Source organism: Hydra vulgaris, chromosome 04, assembly GCF_038396675.1.
Source record: "Hydra vulgaris chromosome 04, alternate assembly HydraT2T_AEP".
Classification (NCBI taxonomy): domain Eukaryota; kingdom Metazoa; phylum Cnidaria; class Hydrozoa; order Anthoathecata; family Hydridae; genus Hydra; species Hydra vulgaris.
This window is the reverse complement of record NC_088923.1, coordinates 19,887,830-19,914,141: the sequence shown is the minus strand read 5'-3', so window position 1 is coordinate 19,914,141 and position 26,312 is coordinate 19,887,830. Positions and strand designations below refer to the sequence as shown.

The 26,312-nt window shown below is 28.0% G+C and overlaps 1 protein-coding gene and 1 long non-coding RNA gene across 3 annotated transcripts in view; one reads left to right on the top strand and one right to left on the bottom strand.

Moving 5' to 3' along the window:
* LOC136079634 (uncharacterized) overlaps positions 1-23,027 on the bottom strand; it is a 44,240-nt gene extending 21,213 nt beyond the window's left edge. The window contains exons 1-3 of one of the 2 annotated variants that reach the window (XM_065795714.1): positions 22,860-23,027; positions 22,695-22,775; positions 22,437-22,556 (exon numbers count right to left, since the gene is read on the bottom strand). In XM_065795714.1, coding sequence (XP_065651786.1) covers positions 22,437-22,556; positions 22,695-22,775; positions 22,860-23,009 — 351 coding nt within the window. In that variant the 5' untranslated portion in view covers positions 23,010-23,027. The remainder of the gene's footprint in view (positions 1-22,436; positions 22,557-22,694; positions 22,776-22,859) is intronic. The other variant, XM_065795715.1, reaches the window with a different exon arrangement.
* Positions 16,447-17,709, top strand: LOC136079021 (uncharacterized). Its single transcript, XR_010637868.1, has 3 exons — positions 16,447-16,871; positions 17,020-17,284; positions 17,456-17,709. It is a non-coding gene; the product is annotated as an uncharacterized LOC136079021 (long non-coding RNA).
* Positions 23,028-26,312: the final 3,285 nt, after the last annotated feature.

The window sequence follows — 26,312 nt, the reverse complement described above, 5'->3', positions numbered from 1 at the left end:
TGAAAATTTCTATTTTTTATTTAAATTATGTTTTTCTTCTAATATTGTTAAACACAGTTTTTTTTTTATTTATTTTAAAATATGTAACACGTAAATTTGTAACGAGTTTGCAGCGGTTCTCGACGACAAGACCTTAAGGTCTTCTTCGAGTCTCCGCATTCTTTTTTTTTTTATTATTTATAGTAAAAATCCTCACTTGTAATTGTTTATATTATTATATCTTAACTTGTATTTTATAAATATTGAAGAAATGTAAAAAAAAAAAAAAAAAAAAAAAAAAATATATATATATATATATATATATATATATATATATATATATATATATATATATATATATATATATATATATATATATGTATATATATGTATATATACAGTTGTTGCTTTTTTCGTTAGTATAAATTTACAAAGATATTCACTTTAAAAATAATAAAAGTGCATCAACATCACATTGGTAAAATTTTTTAAGTAAATTGCTTTATAACAAACGACCACAACCTTATAAAATATATACCCAACGTTCGTATACACGACAATTTGCCGTCACCGGACGGCTTGGCTCATGCTCTTTTCTGTTTTCAAATATGGTTGAAGATTTTGTTTTTGCTTAAGATTGCAATTTTTATCACGATATAAATATCGCCATATTTAAATAGTTAAGGTTAAGTCTTTAATTTTGCTACTGCTTATTGCATTGTTTATTGCGAACATTTCGTGAATTTCTTCTACGTTGTTTTCTCTGGAATATTTATTATACTGGATTTTTCAAACTCTTTATTGCAGGTATAATGAGATTTTCTTTTAGTTTGGAGTTTCTGCATCTCCATAGTTTGGCGTTTCTGCATCTCCAAAGTTTGGAGTTTCTGCATCTCCATAGTTTGGAGTTTCTCCATAGTTCATTAGTAATAATATGAGTTTAGTTTGTTATAATTTTTGCGGTAAAATTTTTTCTCAAAAGGTCCTCTTTGTTTATTAGAAAGAGGGTGTGTACCGAGTTAATAAGTTTTACAGGATGATAACAGATAAAGGTAAAATTTTTAATAAAAACAATTGCTGAGAGACTGAATGACTTTTTTATAAATGTTGGGGAAAATTTAGCCAAAGAAATCCTCCAAGTAGCAAAATATTTCAGTCTTTTTTGAAAAAATCAAATTTTATTATGGACAATTTGGAATTTTCCACTAAAGAACTTTGTTCGGCTTTTGATTTGCTTCAGACAAATAAAAGTCCAGGTCTTAATAAAATTAATGCAAATTTTTTAATTATTTTTAAACTTTCCTGATTAATTAAAACTTGCTAAAATAATTCCAATTTATAAAAACGGCGACGATTCTTGAGAATCAAACTCAGATCCATCTTAATTCTTTCCTGTTTTTCAAAGGTTCTCAAACGTATTATATATAATAGAATATATAATTTCATTGATAATATCATCTGGTACTTAAATTTTGTGCCGAAATCAAAATTCGGCAAATATTTTACCAAAACCAATAGCGAAATTTCGGCTAGTCAAAATTTGTTTTATGAGAAAAACTTATTTTAAAATGCAATTTTACATTTTTTTGGTTTTTTATACTCGTATTATATTAAAATTAATTACTCGTGTATCCTAAATTGAGATTTAATACATAAGTCGGCCATATAAGTTAATAACGAAATTTAACAATTGGCAGATTTTCTCTGAAAAACAAGATTTTTTCGAGGCTATTTTGTGAAAATTCTCAATATTTAAGCGAAAATTCTAAAAAACAACTGTTTTTTTAAATTAGATAAATATCGGATTTCGGTATGTTTTTGAACCGAAATTTCGGTTTTTACCGAATTTATAAAAAGTACCAAAACTTAAATTTCGGTATCGGTTCAAATTGAAATTTTGGCCCAAACCGAAACAGACTTTTATTCGATCACAAGTGACGTAATTTGTAGACAACTCCTTATTGACAATTTTATCGGAGATTTCCAGAAAGTTACAGGATTGCGCTATGTATCCTAGAGTTACAACAACCGTTTAAATGCAGTTCGTGTATGGTCACACAAGGATGTTACGAGTTGCGAATTTATCAAGTTCATGTCGTTATTTTTATGAAAATAAATTGCTTGTGAGTATTTCATGTGAAATATTATATCTCTACTACTCATACATGGTATATTTTCAATGAGAAATAGCATGCTTTTGAGATATTTAATGACTGCAGTCATTAAGCTGGGTGAATAAAAATGAGCAATTGCTTTTACTCAGCAATTGGTCAGCTTAACGTGAATAAAAACTCAAGCAATTTTGGTTAAGTTTTTATTCGCGTAAAGCTGAGCAATTACTGAGTAGCAATTTACTCAGTAATTGCTCAGTTATTCACTTTACGTGAATAAAAATTTGAGCAAAACTGCTTAAGTTTCTATTCGCGTAAAGCTGAGCAATTACTGAGTTAAAGCAACTGCTCATTTTTATTCACCCGGCCTATTAAGTACCTCTAGCTGAAGTATTTCGCGATGTTTAAATTATTTTGTTTTATCTCTGCAAATGAAAAAAGTTAGATCAACTTTTTTTCTTTTTATGGATTAAATATTTGTTTTTTACAAATAAATCACTTAAAAAAAAAAGTAACTTAGTATACCTGACATTGCATTTTGTTTTACCTCCTTAATCCTGTTTATAAAATTAAAATTTTAATGATCTTCGTTTTATCCAATCAAAAGCTATTTACGCCAAAATGGTAGCGGATGTTTTTATTATAGAAAAACAACAAAACTTAACAAGGTAAAACATGTTATTGCTTACACACGCACACACATACACACACACACACACACACACACACACACACACACACACACACACACACACACACACACGCACGCACACATATACATTTATATACATTTTTTTTTTATAGAGACTGATTTAACTGTTCTTGGTTATCATGATGATAATCCTAAAATCGCAGCAGCACGTCGCCCGCTCCTACGTTGAGGAAAGACTAGGAAACGAAAGTCAGCACCTAAAACTAGGACACAGAATGTGAGAAAGCAGCTAAGACAATCTGATCAGCCGTATAAAAATAAAATGGGAGAAAATGTTTCATGCAAGTCTGTAACCAAAAAGAAAGACTGTTAAACTCTTATTAATTTAAATGCACAAAAAATATTAGTGATGAAAAATGAACACGTATATTTGATGATTTTTGGTTTGTGATATGTTACCTAAAAGTCAGAGTAATTTAAAAAAAGTTTAGGACCAGGAAATTCTAGTATACAAGAAAGGTTGATAATATCCACAGTAAAATTGATAGAGCACTCGCTCTATCAATTTGAAGAAATTGGATTTCAAACATTTAACAATTCTATCAAATGAAGAATTGGATTTCAAACATTTTTCAGCTATTTCAGGCTATTTTAATTTTAATCTTTCTCCCTATATCTAGATAAAGCATCTAGCATTCAGATCATCTATACTACAGAAATTCATGCTCTAATGTTTGTTCAAAAGCATGAATTAACAATCTACGATCTTAGACATGACAGTGGTACTAATTTTTTTCTGCCTTGAATCAGGGTGTTCAAATTTCAAGTGATAAAGCCAATGTCCTTCAAAGTATGTTCAAGTATATGCCTGCTCTAAATATTGCATTTTATAAGAGTTTTTTACAACAATTTATTTTATTGTCAAAATATTTATGTTTTATATGTTATGTTGTTAAATGGGCTTCTTACTGAAATGTTATGTTTTTAATGGATTAACCAGAAATGCTGGTTAACTGATTATTCTCTAATATATCTTTTTATTGTGCAATGTATTTTAGATGTTTACTTTTAATATTTTTTAGTATGCTTTTTTGGTATGCTCTTAGAATTTATAACTAAAGTTTTTTTTCGTTGTGAACATCTTGGTACATCCTTTAGATAATATATTACTTATCTTCTCTGTTGAATTGAATTTTAAACAAAATAGCATGTTTATATAATTTTTTCGCTAGTGTAAAATAATTATTTTTTTTCTAATAAAACGGATATTACAGTACTTTAGAAATTACAGTACTTTAATTGTCAAAACACACATTCATCTTGCCACAATATATATAAAAAATACTAGCTTGTATTATGTTTTTTAACAGAAAATGGAAATAGAACAAAATAATACTGTATTTTTTTAAAAAAGTGTGTATTACATTGTTCTATATCCAAATCAGGGTGTAGTAATTCAGACACCTGAACTTTAAATATTTTAAAACAATTTCTTTGAAACTGTGGTAGCCTGTATAGGAAATTAATACAAATCGGTTTTGCTTGCATTTTTTATGTTATTTAGCCTGCAGGTTCATTTAAAAATTTTGAACTTGATTTTCTTGGTTCGAAAAAACATGGAAAAACAACAAAATAATTCTAACCTCGCGATTTGATGTAGTATTTGAAGTATAGCATTTAGAAAATAAGATTTATTTTCTGAATATTAAAAACTACTAAAAACTATTGCGACATTGACACACACAAAAATGATAAAAGTATTACAAAAATATTTTAAATTATAGTTGTTCTTTAAAATAGTTATAATTGTATGCATTCTGCTTAAAGTCCCAGTAACTAATTGTAAAAATAAAAAAGCACACACAGAAATAAAAATTCCCAAAAAGAAAGTTTAGCATGGCGAATGGGCGACAAAGTATCAAGTTGATCATAAAAATTAAAATGATCATATAATGGCATTTTAATTATTTTTTTATAAACTTATTTTTTCAAAATTTTTTTTTTGCCTCAGACATAGAAATGAATTTTCCAATGTTTAACACTCGTTTTAAATATAAAACTACAAATTTATTCAATTTTTTTTTTCGATTTCATTTGATTTTATTTGCATTTATTCAATAAACTATCACTATGACAAAACTATAATTTCAATTAAACAGTCAAAAAATTTTAATAAATCATATAAAACAAAACTTTGATGTCAAATTTTTAACAATTGTTCCTAATTAATTTTTAAATTGCTCGTTATCTTAAAAACAAATTTTATATTATTTTTCATTTCATACGCAGGCGGGAGGGAAATATTTCCGCCTCAAATTTGGCGGCCGCAGCCAGGTGGGAAGCAGATGCCACTGGAGGCGCCCTCCAAATGATATTGTCTCCAAAATTTCTTCTGGAGCCGGCCATCAATAGCTTTTGTCTTTCTATTGGCGTCGGTCTTCAAAATATTTTTCTTGAAAAAAACTTTAGCTGCGGCCGCTAAATGAAAGGCAGAAGCTTCTGGAGGCGGAAAAAATAAATATTTTGCTGCTAAAAGTTTATTGGGAGGGAGCCGCCAACTGCTGATGAAGAAAAGCGGAGGCGAGAAAATTTACGCAGTTTATCAACACTGTAAAATACAGTTTATATTAAAAAAAATTGTTCCACTGATCAACTAATAATTCATCTTGTTCAAAATATTTTTCAGACATTTCAGATATTTTTCAAAATGCCCTAAACTACCCCTGTCCGAAACAGCCTCATTCTCCCCTTATGATCAACAGTATCAAATATTTTGCTAAGATCAATAAACAAATCTAACGTATGTTTATTTTCATCGATCGATGATTTGTTTATTGATCTTAGCAAAGCATTTGACACTGTTGATTATAAGGGGAGAAGGAGGCAGTTTCGGGCAGGAGAAGTTTAGGGCATTTTGAAAATTTAAAAAAATTCAAATTTTCAAACAAGTTAAACATATTAGTCAATTGGAAATACTTCCGTAACCATTACAGAACTCTTGTCAAGAAGGCATTTAGACTACAGACTTTTTTTTTACAAATATTTTATGATTTTTGACAGTTTTTTCTAATTTTTTTAATTTTTAAACGTATGAATTTACTGATGAAATTACTTCTCCAAGGAATTTTTTTTAACATTTTTAGCAAAAGGGATATGATGTACGTTATAAATAAAATGTTCAATTACAAGACATAAAATTCTCACATAAATTTTGAGGAATATATTCTAAAATCGGGGTTGAGGCAGCATTGTAAAATATTCGTGGGGTACATACCACGCGTATCTTGAACCTCAAAAATATTATTACCTTATAAATTTTAACGATTTGTTGAATATGAAATAACAACACGCTACCAATCAAAATAAAACATTTGTAGGGAATAATTAACATTTAAAATGTCTTACAAAAATCGATTGTAATTTTGTAAATCCTAAATATCCATTTTACAGTAAAAATAATATACTTTAACAAATTTGTCATGCATTTAATGTTTTCAATTTGTCATGTACGTAAACTTAATCGGCAATCTTATTGGCAAATTAAATTATTAAAAATTAAACAAATTTTTAAAAGGGTGCAAAACTGTGATAAGAAATTTGAAAGCTATATAAACAAAGAAAGCCTAAAAATTGCAGTAAAACATGTTTTTAATGAAACAATGAAACTCAGAGAAGCTGCAAATGTAAATGGGTTTACTAAAAGTACTTTGGCTTACAGAATAAAAATGCTTAGAAATAATAAAAAAATGTAAAAGTGATAACTTTTTCACAAAGCATTTTATTTTCACATTCAAACTTTTTTAAATGTTATGAATTTTATTTTTCCAATTACTAGAACACTTTTACTCATGTTTATCTCGATCAATTTTACGTTTACACTCTTTACTTTATTATTTTTCAAAGTTAATATTTTTGTATTTATAAGATTGATAGGTGATTGGATAGTATTTCCATTTTAGTTGGGTTGAATGTAATATACCAAAATTTTATTTAATGATTGGAGATCTTTATGAGAATAATTCAGTTATTATTATTCATTCTCTTAATTCTACTGTTGTTTATAATTACAATAATTACATTTTATTGTTTATAATTACTTTTGAGTGAGTTGAGTTTGAGTTTATGTATTTCAGAAATCAATTATATAGGCATATATTACATTTATATATTTTGATGAGAAAGTGCTACACCAGGCATTTGCTGAAAGAAAATACACTCGCGCGTTCGATCATTCATCTATACTAAATTTCAATTTGTAAACACTATCTTTGAAAAAGTTGACTGATTCAGCACTTATGGCGTCTAAAGGTAGCGTATTCGACACATTAACAATGCAATAATTGAAAAAATTGATTTTTTGCAGTTTTTTTCCCTTTGACGTTTAAGTTGAAGATAATGTTCACGCAAATTGTATTTAGAAATCGATGGTGCGTAAACTTGAGGGTTCTCAAAAGTGATTTGATCAATACATTATGTCTTTTAGTTATTTTTTCTAAACTGCCCCAATGTCGTTTAAAACTACCTCCTTTTGAGGGGTAGTTTTGGACAGTGAGTAGCTTCGTTTTTAAGAAAAAAAAGTTTATTTATTTGAACTAGCTGGGCTTTGCTTTCTTTTTTTAAAAATAGTAACTAAATTATTATTTTTAGCAAAAATTTCGATTTTTCGTCAAACACTACAAAAGCTTTGGTATCTTTTTTAAAAAGCGTCCTTATGTACCCGCATATTTCCACTATATTTTCTTAAATAAATTAAAGAACTGCGGGTTTAAACATTTTAATGGTTTCAAAGTCATTTGTTTCCTTATAGAAAACAATACATTTCTTTTAGCTGAGGAGAAACTGATAATATTGATAAAAACTGCGTGGTGCCAAAGTGTCAATTTTAGAACCACTCTTTTTTTAATTTATATAAATGATTTAATCAAATTTTCTAATTTTTTAGATTTTAATTTATTTGCTGACGACACAAATTAATTTCACGCTCATCGTGATATAAAATGTTATTTAATTCCGTTAACATGGAATTCTTAAAACTTACAGAATGGTAAAGTGCAAATAAATTATTACCAAAACATAGTATACTTTTTTCCATCGCTTTCATGAACGCAATAAAACCCTTTTAAAACTTCAATTACTTTGTATTGACAGCCAAGCTATGAAAAGACAAGGTAGAATCTTAGGAAACATTGGCTTACTTTATAAAGTAAGGCCTTTGTTAAATCAAACTTGTTTAAATTTGCTATAATTCTCCTTTATTCATTGTTATTAGAATTAGGCAAAAATTGCGCATACCAAAACAAAATTAAAAAAGTCCTTAATAATCAAAATCATGTAGTTAGAATAAGTCTATTGTAGGCCGTTTTAGAACTTCAAATAACTATTTATAAAGCTGAAAATACTCAATGTCTACCAACTAAACATTTATTACTTTTTAATATTTAAAAGTTAATACAAAAATAACACTTAACATTTCTAATTCTTTATTCATGATAAATAAGCATTGAGGTCGTCCCAAAATTAGGTCATGCAATTTTTGACTGTTTTTGCCACCTAACCCCCCCCCCCCCTCCTGCTCGCCTCGTCACAACATCATAACACTGTAGTTACAAGTTCCGTATGAGTCGTCACAAAATCATTAACCCTCCTTCCTTAGAGCGTGACATAATTTATGGACGACCCCTTAGATAATTAACCAGATACTCAAACAATACATATGTTCAGTCGATTTTGCAGACTGAGTTTATGATATCTATTAGAGGACCTGTGTGGTACAGATAAGCTTTTTCAATTTATTTTAGAGTTTTTCTATTTCAACCTAATGTCGCTCAGGTTAAATCATGTTTAAATATATATTTTTTTTAAATGGAGAGATTCAGGTCCTTATTGATTCTGCTTTTGACTGACAATTATTATTTAATCTTAATTGATATCTTTTTTTTTTATTATTCTTTTTTGAGACTATTTATTTTATTTTCTCAAAAGAAACGTTATGACGAAGCTTGGCGATAAGAAAAATTGCGTCTTCTTCGTGCCCCAGCAATCTGTATTTATATTGAATCATTAATTGTGTTTATATATTTATTCGGCAAAACATAAAAGCAATGAAAAAAAAGTAAATATTTTAAAACAGAATACAAAGTTAATAGATTTAAAACTTTGTCATGTCTTTAAAAAACTATTGAGACTGTCCTAACCACGTTTGAATTTAAATAATGAAAACTAATGTCAAATAATTGTCAATTAGAAGTTATTTAAACTCAAGGCTTGTCGCTCGTATTATTTCAATAGAGCATGTTCGAGAAAAAACATACCAACTAGATTGCAAAGCTTTTTACACCGTAGTTAGCACTGTCATTTTTTATCAAAACTTTACAAAGAGCATCACAACTTTTAAAGCATTGTAAGGACACAGAGTATTCAAAAGATTTTCAGTAGAAAAAGAATGGAGCAGCTATCTATTCATTTGGCTGACTTACAAGGCTTCAAAGTGAGGCGGGTAGAGGAACCGTTTTTACGGTAGAGGAACCGTTTTTACTGCTTTTAAAGAAAATATTCTAAATTCTTTTAGCCTTTGATAACTTTTGTGCTTTGTAAATGTATTTTTTGCCGAAAGTCCAACCGCGTTTTTCAGTTCTGATAACAATAAATTTGAATGTAATTTAAAGACTTTTTAAAAAAAGATATTTTTGGTAAATACTTAATATATATCTATAACAGTTCTAAAACGAGCCTCTTATTCAAGCAGAGGATGCTTCTAAAGTTGTCTTGGAAGTTATTTCTTCAATGGAACTCCACCTTGTGCTTGGAGCGGAAATTCAAAATTTTCGAAAATATATTTTGAAAACGTTTTTTTGTTTGATTTTTTTTAGTCGTTGCTTATAAACGATGGAGAGTTTGCTGGAAATAATTGCAAAAAGGTTGTCAGCCATACAGATCTTTTGAGTGAGCTAGTGACCAAACATCAAGTTGCTCCAGCCATAAATTTTGTCAGGGCTTTCAAACAATTTTGAACTGGGCTTGGTCCCACTATGCAAGATACAAAAAAAGTATTGACAACCCCAACTGTCAATACTTTTTTTGTATCTTGCATAGTGGGACCAAGCCTAACTGCCTTTCTTATATATAGTAAAAATTAAGTCATAATAAAGCATCATGAAAAGTTTAATTTTTTCCTTCTGATCATAATTTTTTTAAAGAATATGTGTAAAATTCTTTCTTGACTAATACTTTTACAAGGAAACAGGTTTCAAATTGTTTGAAACAAAGCACACTTTACAAAATAAGTAATTCAAATTTTACATGAAAAGTAATCAAAAATAAACAAAAATGCAAGATACAAAAAAAGTATTGACAGTTAGGGTTGTCAATACTTTTTTTGTATCTTGCATAGTGGGACCAAGCCCAGTTCAAAATTGTTTGAAAGCCCTGACAAAATTTATGGCTGGAGCAACTTGATGTTTGGTCACTAGCTCACTCAAAAGATCTGTATGGCTGACAACCTTTTTGCAATTATTTCCAGCAAACTTTCCATCGTTTATAAGCAACGACTAAAAAAATTCAAACAAATAAACGTTTTCAAAATATATTTTCGAAAATTTTGAATTTCCGCTCCAAGCACAAGGTGGAGTTCCATTGAAGAAATAACTTCCAAGACAACTTTAGAAGCATCCTCTGCTTGAATAAGAGGCTCGTTTTAGAACTGTTATAGATATATATTAAGTATTTACCAAAAATATCTTTTTTTAAAAAGTCTTTAAATTACATTCAAATTTATTGTTATCAGAACTGAAAAACGCGGTTGGACTTTCGGCAAAAAATACATTTACAAAGCACAAAAGTTATCAAAGGCTAAAAGAATTTAGAATATTTTCTTTAAAAGCAGTAAAAACGGTTCTTCTACCGTTTCTACCTCTTCTAGTGTTGTGAACTTTGATGAACTATTTGATGCGGTGGAAAATAACGTGAACTTTTGAAGTCACTGTGACCAGCAGTGTCATGTAGCATTCTTGAAATGCATTGATCTGAACCTCAAAAACTGGGGATTGATTGTTTTTAATGCAAATATGAACAGGCACGCTGTCAAACAACTGGGAAGCAGTTGTTTGACAGCGTGCTAGACTACAACAATAATTATCTTTAGATTAAAGGCTAAAAAAGAAAATGATCTTTGGTTCAAATTTTTGTTTATTTTTGATTACTTTTCATGTAAAATTTGAATTACTTATTTTGTAAAGTGTGCTTTGTTTCAAACAATTTGAAACCTGTTTCCTTGTAAAAGTATTAGTCAAGAAAGAATTTTACACTTATTCTTTAAAAAAATTATGATCAGAAGGAAAAAATTAAACTTTTCATGATGCTTTATTATGACTTAATTTTTACTATATATAAGAAAGGCAGTTATATAAAAACACAAAGAATAAACCAGTAGACAACCTTAGTTCTCATTTTCCCCTTATTTTTGTATCCTTATGACCTTATTAAACAAAAAATACCACAAAAATTATCAAAAGTTGAAAGAATTAAAATTAGTTTCTTCGCAAACAGTAAAAACGATTCCTCTACCTGCCTCACTTTGAAGCCTCCTTAAATACATCAAATGAAAAAATAATTGCTCCATTCCTTTTTCTATTGAAAACCTTTTGAACTGTTTTAAAAGTTGTGATGCTCTTTGTAACACTTTGATGGAAACTGACAGTGCTAAAAATGGTGTACAAAACTTTGCTTTCTAGTTGGTATGTTTGAGCCTTAAATAGGGACAAAACATTTTGAACAAAACAGCAGTCTTGTGAATACCACATTGGTAGTTTATTTCGACAATATACTAAGGGTAATCTCTACAAAGGAATAATTGTGTTTATGATTGTTGGTCTCAAAAAATCAACCCCTTATGTAGTTAAAGCTATCCCAGAGACTAGTGTAACTGAAGATTTCATTACAGATGAAATAGAAGAAAGTTTAAATATATTAAGACCTGCTAGTTTTAACATTTGCGTATTGATTGCTGATAACCATCCAACTAATGAGCTAGCATATTCAAAACTGCAACATATTCAAACCATTTATGGATAAACCAAATAAACCAGAAGAAAATTTCTTTATCACTTAAAGAAAATATAATTTGTTTAATGTATGACAGTCAACATTTGCTTAAAAACATAAGGAATAACTTCAATAGTACCAAAAAGTTTATTTTTTCACCATTTCAGTTAACTGATTACAATTTTAATATAAATGTGTCAACAGGAGATATATTTTGGGGGGTTTGCTTCATAGAGTACATAAAAAAGATGAAACTTATTTAATAAACTTAAAAAAGGCATAAAAACTAGGCGAAAAAACATTTCAGATATTAATAAACTAGATGTCAACCTAGTGTTAAATACATTCAATGAAACAACTTCAGCAGCTATTCAAAGTTATTTTTCTAATGAATATTCAATATCTGAATTTTTAAAACTCATTAATATATGGTGGGTAATATCGAATTCTAATATTAAGTACTCTAATCATAAATTTGGTAATGCATATGTAATGGGGGATGATAAGCCACAAATTTTGCGTGCATTTGCTTACTAGGTTGAACTGTGGCAAAATTTGCAATACAGTTCCACTGATAGATATTGCCTTACAACTTAGACTTTTGAAACACTAGTTGTGTTTGCAAAGTACTTTTAGTTTAATTAAAGATCTTTTATTTGAAGGATAAAATTATGTCCTTATCTCTAGTTTCCAAAGTGATCCATTAAAACGACATTTTTTAAAGTACCGTCAAGTGAGTGAGTGCTAGTGTTGCGAAGGTAAAATTTACCGGAAAATTTACCGCCTGGTAAATTTTCCGGTAAAAACCTGGTTTACTTGCTTTTTTTTATTTAAAAAAAAATTGTTTTAAGGGAAATTTACCCTCTCCCATTTAAAATTTACCGGTAAATTTTAAATCAAATTTTACCGGAAAATTTGCATCACTAATTGTGGCAGGTTTCTTGTTGAACGACAAGAAGTAAATAATTGTGAGAATGTTTTGAAATTATATCATTGTTTAAAGAAAACTTTGGTTTTTAGAAAATGGATTTAAAACCTTTAACTCAGTTGCGAATCTAAATTCAATATCGGAACTTTTTGTTAATGCCCAGGAAAAAAAGTTTTATTGAATTTCTATAAACTTTTGAAACATATGGTCTTTAGAAATTCTTTAGAATTCTGTATATTTCTATAGAACCTCTCTTAATTTCTATAGAAATTCCAATAGAACTTTTTTTTTACTTTTTATTTTATAGAAAAAAAGTTTTATAGCAATTTCTATAGAAATTAATAGACATTCTATAGAAATTTTATACCATTTCTATATAATTTACATAGGCCATATGTTCCAAAAGTTTATAGAAATTCTAAAGAACTTTTTTTCCTGGGTGATATTCAAGAATGTGAATGAGAGTTAAATGAAAACAGTAAAGAAGTTTCTATTTTTATTATTGGATATATATGCAAAAAAATTACTTAAAAAAGTTAAATGTGAATCATGATCTTTGTTGCTAAAAAGTGATATAATTGATGTAAATACAGAATATATTGAATTACAATCCATAAGAGGTTTCATAGCTCCCGCAAAATGACCGACAAATCTTGTTATTAAATTGTTTTGCTATGCTTGATGCAGTAAATAAAAAGTTTACTTAACTTCGATATACTTGACATAAGAAAAGTTTGAAATTATGCTTTAAATGAATACAATTGAATAATTTGAATAATTTGCTTTGTATGTGAGAATCATCTAGAATGAGGCCTTTCTCTTGTTATTTGAACAATAATGGATATTTTTTTTTACAATGAGCAAAATATTTTAAGTAACGGAAAGCGTAAAGATGCAGTATTATCTTTTAAAAGTGGACAAAGGAAATAGGAAAAAAAAAGATATGTAGTTTATGTGAATATATATGTAGTTTATGTTTAGAGAGAGAGAGATTGTATAGATGAATAGATATATAGATATATTTTGTATAAAAGTTTGTAATAAACCTGCTAATATTATTTTTTTTTTTTAATTTTTGTATAAAAGCTCCACAAAAACAAAAACTGTGATCGTTGGGAATATGTTATATTTTAATGCTATTGTTAGCGATTATAAAAATTATTAAAATTGAAATGCAAAGTTCAGTTTTACAAATTTTACAAAAAATACAAGGTTTTTAATAAAATCAATCTAAAAATTTAAAATCAGAAAAAACTAATAAACTTTCAACTTTGAAATGTTCGGAAAGATACAATTTTACTATAATAATCGTTTTAAATTAAAACCTTAAATTTATAATTTTGAAAAACTGGCTTTCTAATTTTCAGCCTATTTATGTAATATATCCGGCCGTGTCTTAAGTAGGCAATGCACGCACAGAAGGTCAACATTCATTATCATACCTCATGTAAATTTATTATCACCAATCATACAATTATTGTTTCTATTTATTTTGACGTAAGAAGTAGAATTTTGATTTAGTTTTGAGAACATTTTAACATTGCAAAAAGGGATTGTTTTTTGTTTTACTTGAAGTTGATTCCTGTCCATTAATGCAGAGTATTTATAGGAGTGTTTCCTTTAGGATTTTGTATTACATGTTTGCATACTTAGTGCATCTAGAGTAGATCACTGATTAAGTAAAGAGGGCAGGTTTTTGCCAAGGCAGCTGGTTATAAATAAACAACTTTTAATTTTTATAATGTCTTTGCAATATGTAATGCATTAAAAGATGTGAATGTTTGTGAATTTTTCAGTAGAAATTTAATATTCCTGGCTGCTTTTTTCTGCATGATAAGTTTACAATACTTAAGACAACTACAGCTTTAACAGAGTAGTTTTTACATAACTTATCATGCAATTGTTTAACGCAAAACTTACGCCGGCTTTACTTTTTGCGTTAAACAATTATTTGCAATAACTTTGAGGTTAATTGCCTGCATAATATTCATAATCATAAAATATAAATAGCTTTTTTATTTTTGTGATATACAAATATTATAAAAAAAAAGAAAAAAATTATAAAAATAAATAAGTATTACTATACGCAATTTAAACTGTTTTTTTCACACTACCAAATCGTTTTTTTCACACTACCAAATTACACTGCCAAATCACAAATATTTATTACATTCTACACTGTAAAACTTTACCGTGAAATTTACGGTATTTTACCGACATTTTACGATATAGTACCGTAAAAGCGTTTTCACAGCATTATACCGTAACTTTAACGGCATTATACCGCTATTGTAGTATCACGGTATCACCGTGATCTTCCACTATACAAAAAATGGCACTTATACGAAAAATAAAGATTTAAATTTGTTAACGTTTTTTTTTACATATATTTTCAGTATTTCATATGCTAGCATGTTAATCACATGATAACATAACACTGTAATTAAATTATGATTGCGTTTCAATGTTATTTAGTTATTATTATTACTTTAGTTATTTAAAAACTAATTTTTTATTCTCTTTCGATTTTATTCTCTTATGATTTTTATTCTCTTAAAAATTTTAAGAGAATAAAAAAAATAATAAATTACAAAACATATTTTAATAAAATGTGTTTTGTAATTTATTATTTTTTTCTAATTCTAATTTCTAAATTTAATAAAAGAACTTTTGTGCAATTAACTATTTTCAACGTGTTGCAACAGCTATTAATATTTATAATATTGTTAATATTGAATTTTAATAAAGCAAACACTTGAGTATGCCATTAGTTTCATTAAATATCAATCAATTAAATCATAAAAACATCTTCCCTCTAAAATCAAGACAACATATCAAACAAAAAAGTAGAGCTCTCTTCATCAAAAAGTTAAAGAATTTATCCAAGATAAAAACAATAAGCAAAGTTTTTGTTGTCTTATTGATCTCTATAATTAATTTTCGCGTCATTTTAACCTTATCTTTTATAACTCAAAGTTTTTGCCTTTTTTTGCTATTCTTGATGTCCTTGTTACTGATAATATTGATATTGCTCTATATAATTGTTTTGTATTATTTTTAGTGTTATTGTTTTTGTCTTTTTCTGTTGTTTTTTTTTACTAATATAATATTAGTATTCTAATATTATTGTTGTTATTATTATTATCATTTATTACAAGTACCAATTATATTATATATTGTGTAAATTTACAGTGAATATTTGTAGGTTATCACGTTTATGTCAGTTACTCAACTGTTTGTGGCTAAGCTTTGTTTTTACTTTATAAAGTGAAATAAAATGATTAGTATTATATTTTTGTAAAGATGTATTAATCATAAAATGTCATTACCTTCTCTTTTTACTGGACCAATTTGGACATAATTATCTAAAAATAATTTGTCTTTCTGCAGCTCCACATCAAGGTGTTGTTAGTTTTTCAGAGTTTTGACAAGGAAAACAATGTTTAACAAATTCAGTTATGTTTCTGTGATATACATTGAGTAAAATAAAAATAAATTATGGTATAAAAAGTATTGATTTGAAAAATATTTTGAAGCAAGGAGTTTTTACCTGAGTATTCGAGATAATGGAATAGAAACAGATTATTTATTGCCGAGTGATTTGCCTGATCATGTAATTTGTTGTGGAAAAAAAAATTTGCTCAAGATTTCTGACATAGGAATTGGTAATGTGTTAGTGCAATTAGAAAATGATATTAACTTATTCAGTACCAAATCAATTGAAGACGCTGTCCTCGACATGTCTTTTATGTATAAAAGATAGTTTTGTTGCAATATATAAACTTGATAATTTTGTTTTACATTTTGATTCACATAGTAGAGACTGTCATGGTTTTTGACCAGTGAAGGTCCAGTGAAGGAAATTTAAAAAGTCAAACACATTTTACCAGTATCATGCATTCAAAGCATTGCTGATGAGCTTAAAGTTGCTAATAACTACAGTACTGAATATTTGTTACATACTTATTCCTGATTCATGCCAAGTTTAAGCAGATTAAATTATTTTTGTAATTATTAAATTATTATTACATTTTAAATTAGTGATTATTGTGACTGTTTCATTACAGCTGATTCCAAAATGTTGATACCAGCATTGATGACTTTGTCATCACCATGTGTATTCCTTCTAATGAAACTATAGCAGCAGAAAGAAAATCTTCTGGTAAGTAACTTACATATTTACAATCACTTTCCATATTTCATTTTATGAAAGTTAATTTTATAATAAATGTTAAATGTAATCTTAACTGAAATGATTATTTCAAATTACAAATTAAGTTGTATCTCATTTTCATTAAATTGAATTGTAGCGACATCGAATTATTTCAGACCTTATGATTGGTGCATGTCATTTAATGTACCGTGGGAAATAATAGAAAAGAAAACAATTGAAAAACTAGAAACAGGTGAACAAAGCAAGACAGTTATGGATGTATTAATTGGGAATGTGAAGTACTACTAAGCTCACAGTCTATTTCAGATGAAAAGTTGTACAGGTTGCAGCGAAGTGTTATTTAATAATATTAAAGAATACTGCCTTCAGAATTGATGCAACAGTTTCCAGAGCTGTTTACGGTAATTCTTAATGCTGTTTTATCTATCTCAATTCCATATACTTACATCAAATTAGTTACTGAAGTGTTTTGTTAACAATTTTGTTTTATTCGGACAGGTTACTTGTACTTGTATAACTTGTATAACTTCTGATATTATTGAATAAAGGTAATAACTAAATTATATGTTTAGGTGAGCGGATTACTGAATCACTTTGATGTGTTGATAGGTGGGTTAAAAATCAGTGAAAAGTTAACAACTTCATTAGCTGATCAAAAATTAGCAGCATTTTTATTCAGTTGTGGATCTACAAATGAACACCTAAAAAAAGCAATCATTGGATAAGGCAAAAATTGCAACTGCTTCTGATCTTCCTGTGGTCCTGGCTTAATGACTGCATTGGTCATTCTTTTTGATGAAAAGTTGCAGTCTTTATGTTGATGGATGTATGTATAAACAGTGGATTTGTTTATAATTTTTCATAACATTATTGATAATATGCAATATGGTTGTGTTTCATAAATCTCTTGGAATTCACAGTTAGTGAATTCCAAGAGATTTATGAAACACAACCATATTCCATATGGATGTGTGGAAATATCCAAGGAAATTGTACTTTAATTTTTATTTAAATTATTTAATTTTTAATAAAAACTCTAATTATAAATAAAAGTTAAATAAATAAAAGTTATGACAAGAGAAGGAAAAAAAAAAAACCATATAATTTAATTTTCACACATTGTATTACAAGAAGACGTGGCTTTATCCTGATTAAAATAAATTGTATCACGAGAAGAAGTAGTAAAAATATGGCAATACAATTCTATGAATTGAAATAGTATATTTGAAGTTGCATATATAATATAAAGATCGTGAAATCATAATCATTTATTTTTCCTCTCAATTTTTGATACCCTCCTGTTATTTTAATATATGGTTTGAACATACTAATAGCAAAATGTTATATATAAATTAATATTGCATTACAACTGCAATGTATTTATAATATGCTGGGATTGTAATTCTATATGCATAGATTAAAATTGATATATATTTCTGTATAAACTATTTCAATCAAATTTTTCTTAGATTAATTATAACATAAACTGAAATTATGATTGCAACAAATACATTTTGTTATATATTCAAACATAATTGTCATTGGAATAAATATAATAATATTTATTTTAATTTTGTAATTATAATTACCATATATACGTAAACTTAATCTGGGTATAATTTGATTAGAAATTGCATAAAAAAGATAAAAAATAATATATTTTTTATTAGATACGTCATAGTCCGATTTCAAAATTCAGGTTCGGAATGACAACATTGTGTGATTTCAATTTGACGTGATAGTGATATCATGAACTTCTCATAGTATAATATCACATCTCAAACTTCAACTCAAGTTGAGATAATTCTATAATAATTCTAAGTAAACTGCAAAAAGTATCAAAAGCATATGTTGAGAAAAACGTGATAATCTTGAATTGGTGACCTAGTAAATCACTAAACCTAAATCTAATTGAAAACCTATGGTTCAATTGCCTTATAGAAGCACGGGATAGCTTAGAACCGTAGTTATTAACAAGGCTTGATGATAGTATGCTTCGGAGAATCAAAGCAGTCCTTGCTGCAAAAGGTGCTGCGACTAAGTACTAATTTAAAAAAGTTTGTATCCCAGAGAGAGTTGTATCCCAGAGAGAGTTGTATCCCAGAGAGAGTTGTATTCCAGGGAGAGTTGTATCCCAGAGAGAGTTGCATCCCAGAGAGAGTTGTATCCCAGAGAGAGCTGTATCCCAAAGAGAGACTTGAAAAAAGTTTGTATCCCAGAAAGAGACTTGATAATATAATAACCATTTAATAATGTTAGTTATTAAAGCAACACTACATTACTACAACACTACATTAGAAATATGTTTTTTAAAAGTTAAGTTTCTTTAAAAAACAATTTAGTTATTTTTTAATTATTTTTTTTCAATATGAATATATTTAATTAATACTTCTTTATCTATATAAGTTGATACTTGTAAATAAATTAATTAAAAACTATAAAAATGAGATAAATAAATATGACTTATAAATAATGATATTTTTAAATAAAATCACTTATTAAATGTGTTTATTTTAATCAGAAAGTTTGTAAAAAAAACTAAAAATGTTTTGACTGTTTTATTTTTGGCAATGACTTTAGCTAACTTCCAGACACGGAAAAAACATTAAAGATGTATATTTATGTGATCACCTCAAATTTACGAGGTTTTAAACTTTATGTGGTCATAGTTTTTTTGCGCTAAGAGATTATTCTATAAAATTTAAAATGTATTGATAACTTTAAAAACGGTAGAAAAAAAATTATCAACTTGTTGCTTTCACTTGGGGCATCTTATAAGGATATTTATACTTAAGTCAAATATATTTGATATAAGTATAAACCAATAAATGTTTGGCGTTTGCTTTATCTCTGGAAGCTCATACATCAAAAAATGCTGCATCCGCCCCTTTAAATAAATACATTATTTAAAGGGGCGGATTTTTATATACAGCGCCCTGGGCGAGATTTTTACGGCGCCCTTAGCTCAATTTAACCCCATTCAAAAAAAAGGCAAAGGGTAAAATAACCAATTAGTTTCGCCCCTTTATATTCGGCGCCCTGGGCCATTGCCCAACCAGGCCCAACCCTAACGCCGCCACTGTATGTATATATATATATATATATATATATATATATATATATATATATATATATATATATATATATATATATATATATATATATATATATATATATATATATATATATATATATATATATATATAAATATATATATATATATATATATATATATATATATATATATATATATATATATGTATATATATATATATATATATATATATATATATATATATATATATATATATATATATATATATATATATATATATATATATATATATTAGACTGAGTAAAAAAAATTTTTTTTTTCCAATCCAGTTGTAATAATGAAAATATGCGGTCTTATTAGTTCAGTTACAAATCTGTTGAATACTATTAATTTTTTTTTTAGTGTAAAAGCCCGCGCATCGATACCGAAGTTTGATATAAACTTTTAAAAAAGTGGTTTGAAGCCACTACAGCGTACACCTTTTTAAAAATTTACTTTGTAAACTAAACGCATACTATTGTGTTACTGATAAGTGATATAGAGTTATTGAGCTCACCTTGTTTACAAATAGTTTTGTTTTTATTACTTTAAGTGCGTACTTAAAAATGGTCGCGTACGTATTGTGTCATTTTATAGCATAATTGTTTAGTTTGGTTTTAGTGCGACAAAAGTATCATAAGAATACAGTTGTGTGTGCGCTTACATTCATTACATAATTTTCTCTACACTAACTAATAAATCATTATGGAAACTACAAAGACAAAGTTATAAGCGCCCTATATTCGGGAGTGTACAAGACATATTGTTATATAGTAATTCAGCTTTTAAAAGCTTATGGTTTAAAGTACAAAAACCTCATCAAATCTTTAATAAGATTATCTACTGATCAAAAAATTGATTTTATACAGCATAACAGAGTTCTATTTGACATTTGTTCATGTAAATGTAAACAAATTCAACTTTGTTGTTGTCCAAGAGAAAAAAAGGTACCAAAAAAAGTTCAAGAGTAGTGTAATATTGAACAGCAGGAGTTGGTGTCGTCTTCAAATGAGTCTGTGGGCAATATTTCTTCGCCTGATAGTTACCTTCCATATCACAAATAAAGAAAATGACAAACAATACAGTTAAAAATTTGCCTTTGTTTTCAAAAACCTGCCACCTTTACGGTATTTCCGACAGAGCAGCCGCTGCGATTGTTTCTTCAGTATTGCACGATATATCTTTAAATATTAAAGTAGTCGATAAATCAAAAATACGGCGGAAAAAGAAAAAAGAACGTAATGAATTATATAAACTACAAATGCAGCTTCGTTTACCTGCTTTATACTTTAATGGTTTGATAGAAAAGACAAGACGCTAAATATTGCGAAGAAAGGAGCAAAAAGGTATAGTCAAACAGTGATTGAGGAGCATATATCTATTGTTATAGAACCAGATTCAGTTTATATTGGTTATACTACGCCAGTTCGAGGTACTGCCAAAAGTATTGAAACATCAATTGATGGGCTTCTCTTGTTACAAAAAATTAATCTAGATGATTTGATGGCTATTGGTTGCAATGGTACTGTTACTAACACAGAAAAGTTCAATGGCGTGATTAGAACCTTCGAGAAAAGGCTTCAACGCCCCTCACAGTGGATTATTTGCATGCTACATTTAAACGAGTTGCCTTTGAGACATCTATTTATCCAATTACACGCTGTTACCACTGGCCCATCCTCACATGCTGGTTCTATTGGCAAATCATTAGAAAATTATGAAAAATTACCAATAATAAACTATGAAAAAATACAAAGCAAACTTCTAGAAGTTAAATTAGAACATCTGAGCACAGATTATAAATACTTATATTAAATAACAATAACAGTTATTAGTGGCAAACGCGCTGATGATTTGAGTAAAAGATCCCCAGGTAAGATGTCCCGTGCCCGATGGTAAACAAAAGCAAATAGAATATCACAGTTATATAGTTCTACACCAAATCCATCAAATAAATTAAAACTACTAGCTGAATATTGTGTTAAAGTATATGCTCAAGTATGGTTTTAACTAAAAACAAATCCAATTTGCAATGATGGGTTTAAGAACTATTAGAAATTATTTAAATGTTCTCGATATCTACCCGCACAGCTTAAAATAATATTAGATCCCGTAATTCAACGTAATGCCTATTTTGCCCACCATATAATATATTATATTATATATAAGTATATTAAGGCGACAAAGGTTTTTTTCAAAATTGTTTTGCACCGTTTATGAAGCAATATCTAGAAATTATGAATTAGAGTCCAAAGACTGCCTAAAGATATGCTGGTCTGTATTTTTTACAACAAAGTGAGACTGTCAATACCCACAGTTTTTTGAAAATTCCAAATAACAGTGTTTTTAATTGGCTTCAAATTTTAAAATTTGATGTTTTCATGCACAAAGGGTCAACTTGTCAAAAAGGCAAAAATTGTCATGACATGGCTTCTAGAAATTGCAATTTATGTTCTTACCCTGTGGTCAGACAAATCACTTGGTTTAAAGCCCATCAAAAACTGTTGTGTAAAATTGAGAACAGAAGTTTCTGAACAGAACTCAATCTCACAATTAGATCTGAGAAAACCAATAATGTGCTATAAAATAATGCAATAAAAAGATGCAATAAACAATTTGTATTGTGAGTCAATTGAAAAAACTTGAACATATTTTTTAGTTTATTTTTAAAAAAGATTGAACTAAAAAGAATAACTTTCAAAAAATAAAAGACTTACAACAAGACGTTTTTTTTTGAAAGCATTTACTTTATACGTGAAGTTAGCTATTATAACTCCATATATGCCAGAAACAAGACACTACAAAAAAGCAAACACAAAAGTTGTTTTTATATAAAGACTAAAACAAAACAATGAACATCAACAATAATAAAAACAGCTTACTAAAACTACTGGCCAAAAAACCAATTTTTGGTACAATAAATATGCTTTTTGTGAAAGTATGAAGTAAGGAATAGAAACAACAACACAAAGAACAATTTCTACGCAGCTAAAACGACCGGCAAGTTTAATATGATAATCAAGACGTTCCATTTGCTCCTAGAAAGATAAGTTACTATTATTAATAAAGTTAAGTAATTATCATAACCAATCAAAATCTGCCATTTATATAATTATATAACCAATCATAATCTGCTATTTATATAACTATATATCCAAGATTGAATCTGCCATTTATATAATTATATATCCAAGATTGAATCTGCTATTTATATAATTATGTATCCAAGATTAAATCTGATGTTTATATAATTATATATCCAAGATTGAATCTGCTATTTATATAGTTATATATCCAAGATTAAATCTGATATTTATATAATTATATATCCAAGATTGAATCTGATGTTTATATAGTTATATATCCAAAATTGAATCTGCTATTTATATAGTTATATATCCAAGATTAAATCTGATATTTATATAATTATATATCCAAGATTGAATCTGCTATTTATATAATTATATATCCAAAATTGAATCTGCTATTTATATAATTATATATCCATTATTGAATCTGCTATTTATAGAAAATGCTTTACGCAAAAACTCTATATTGTTTTTAAAATGTTATAACATTAAACTTTTCTATATTGCTAAAAAGAGTTTTTTGTTTATATATAAAAGAATTTTTATTATGTGTTTAAATATTTGACAGACACAATTTAATCTTATTTATTCATGCATTTAAAAAAACAACGCGCTCGTATTACAAGTTAAAACAAATACGCGAAGCCTAAAAATGAAACTAAAAATATTGCTAGAACGATCTTTTAAATTATTATTTCAAATTTTAAAATAGGATCCAAAATTCTATTTTTTGGAAGTTATTTTAAAATTTTGGGTTACACGTCAAATAAGCCAATGTAATATTTTCCTACATTCCATTTAGGGCCGGATTAAAACCCTTGGGGGCCCTAGATTAAACCAATTTTCAGGGCCGTCAAAAATTTTTGAATATAAAACTAATATATAGTATATACAGCATTTAAACTTCGTTGTTTGCTTTGGTATTTTTAGTTTAGCGCGACGACTTTTACATAGATTTGAAAGAATCTGTACTGAAACAAAACATTGAAACAACAAAGAAAACAATCAAAACAGCTAGTTTTTGTTTTGCAGTTTTCTTGTTCAAATTCATTTTCTTCCAAATGTAACTTTGGTAGCTAAGTGTCTTCATTAGTGTTATAACTTGCATAAATTTCAGGTAAATGTAATTAAAGTTTATTCCAATTTTTAGTAAAATCTTCAAATTCATCTCTTAAAACCGTGGAATTTTCAAACCTAAGTACTTTACTAATTTTAAAAAGAGCATTTTTTGGTAATTTTTAGAAAACTGATGAGGATGTAAACAAGAAAAATCTGAGTATGTTTCTAAATGTATAGCAAAACGTTGCTCAGATTTCCAAATAACTGTATCCATAACTGTGTTATGAACATTAAACTTATATAAGTCAATAGCTGTATTTTATGCATTATTGTTACTATTTTCACCATCCATTGTTTTCCTTTTACCTACACAGGCATTTGGAAGAGAATCTTGAATAACAACATCAGTATCATTTTCAATTTCAATCAAGCCCAAGAACCAAAACTTTTAGCAGCTGTTAAAACATCTTCAAAATTTCAGGCTTCACTTCTTAGATACTCTAACGCCGAACTTGCCATCTGTTGGGCTAGCAAAATATATATGCTGTCCGTCTGCAAAAGATAAAGATGTTTACTGAAATATTTTCAGATATAATTGTGCAGTAAGAATTGTTTCAAACTTTATAAGAGACTGTAATAACATCGTTGAGTACATCTACAATCAAATCTTCACTATTAGAAGAAATAATTGACAAAATTTTTATCATAGTAACATACAACGAATTAGACGGTTCTATAAATGAACCAAACATCTTTTTTAATACATGATCTTTAGCCCACAATCTTGTTTGTCCAATTAGGCTCTACACTCGACAATCTGTTGTTATATCACGCCATAAGTCCATTCGTTTGTGTGAATCTCTAAAAGATACATCACAACTATTTAACAGACCAAACAAAGAAATAGCTGGAGTTAAAACCGCCGTAGCTTCCATGATAACCAAATTAAGGAAATGTGTATATAACACCGCATATGAAGTTGAATCGGAGATTCTTTTTCTGACTATTTAGAAAAACCATTATATTGTCCAATCATATTTGATGACCCAGCTGTGAAAGAACCAACACATTATTTTACATCTATCATATTTTCTGATAAATTATTTGACACCAAATCACATAATGCTTGACCAGAAGTTTTTTTTTGATTTAAAAACGATAATACTCTTTCATGTATAGTAGATTCTAACCCAGTTTTATATTCTGAAGAAACATATCTTACTATCACTGAACAAATGTCAGTGACTGAAACATCTTGGGTAACAGAGCCGTACCAAAATTAGTTTATGAAACTAATTTTTACGGCGTCGCTGCTGTTGATAAGAAAATTAATTAAAATTCCGCTTCTTAACATAAACTCTTAAATATTAAAGCTCATATACTGAATAAAAAAGCGCCCTATAACACTAATATACCTTTGATAATTTTTGAGCATTATAATTCTATTATGAGTCGAACCCAAAAGTTATCTGGTGCTGAATTTAAGAAGAAAAGAAAACAGCGCCAAGAAAGTGACGAGAAACTGCAAAACTGTTTCAAAAAGTGGTTGGTAACAAACTCAGTGGAGAAACAAATTATTTCAGAGGATATTTGTATTGAAATTAATGACAATTCAACAGATCCTATAATTGACTTTAATTGAGTTCAGATCATCATTTGGAATTAATTGAAGAGAAGATTTTCATCAGCCAAAGTCAAGAAGAATTTTGCACAACTGATTCAGAACCAACCAGGGAAGATGAAAATGCCTGGCTTTCAGGCCCAGCTGAAATGGACGAGGATGAACTTCATTCAGAAATCTCAGAAATTCCAGTGGCCTCGGAAGAAAATTTTCAACATAGGGATCCAGCAACATGGCTTAAAATAACGGACAAAATAAAATGCTTTTTGATTGAGCATAGGCCAGAGCAAGACAGAAGAGAATTTTTCCCAAATACGCTGTGTGATTTTGACAACAGAATGCGACACTTCAGCTCAAAATGGTATGAAAAAATTCATCCCAATGGTAAAAAATTTGTTCGCACTTGGCTGCAGTACAGCAATAAAAAAGATTCTTTATTTTGTTTTTGCTGTTTGTTATTTTTAACAACAAAAACCAACAATTTCTCAGAAATTTCTAAAGGGTTTTGTGACTGGTAAAAACTAAACCCAAGAATTCCTGAGCATGAAAACAACAATGAACACCAA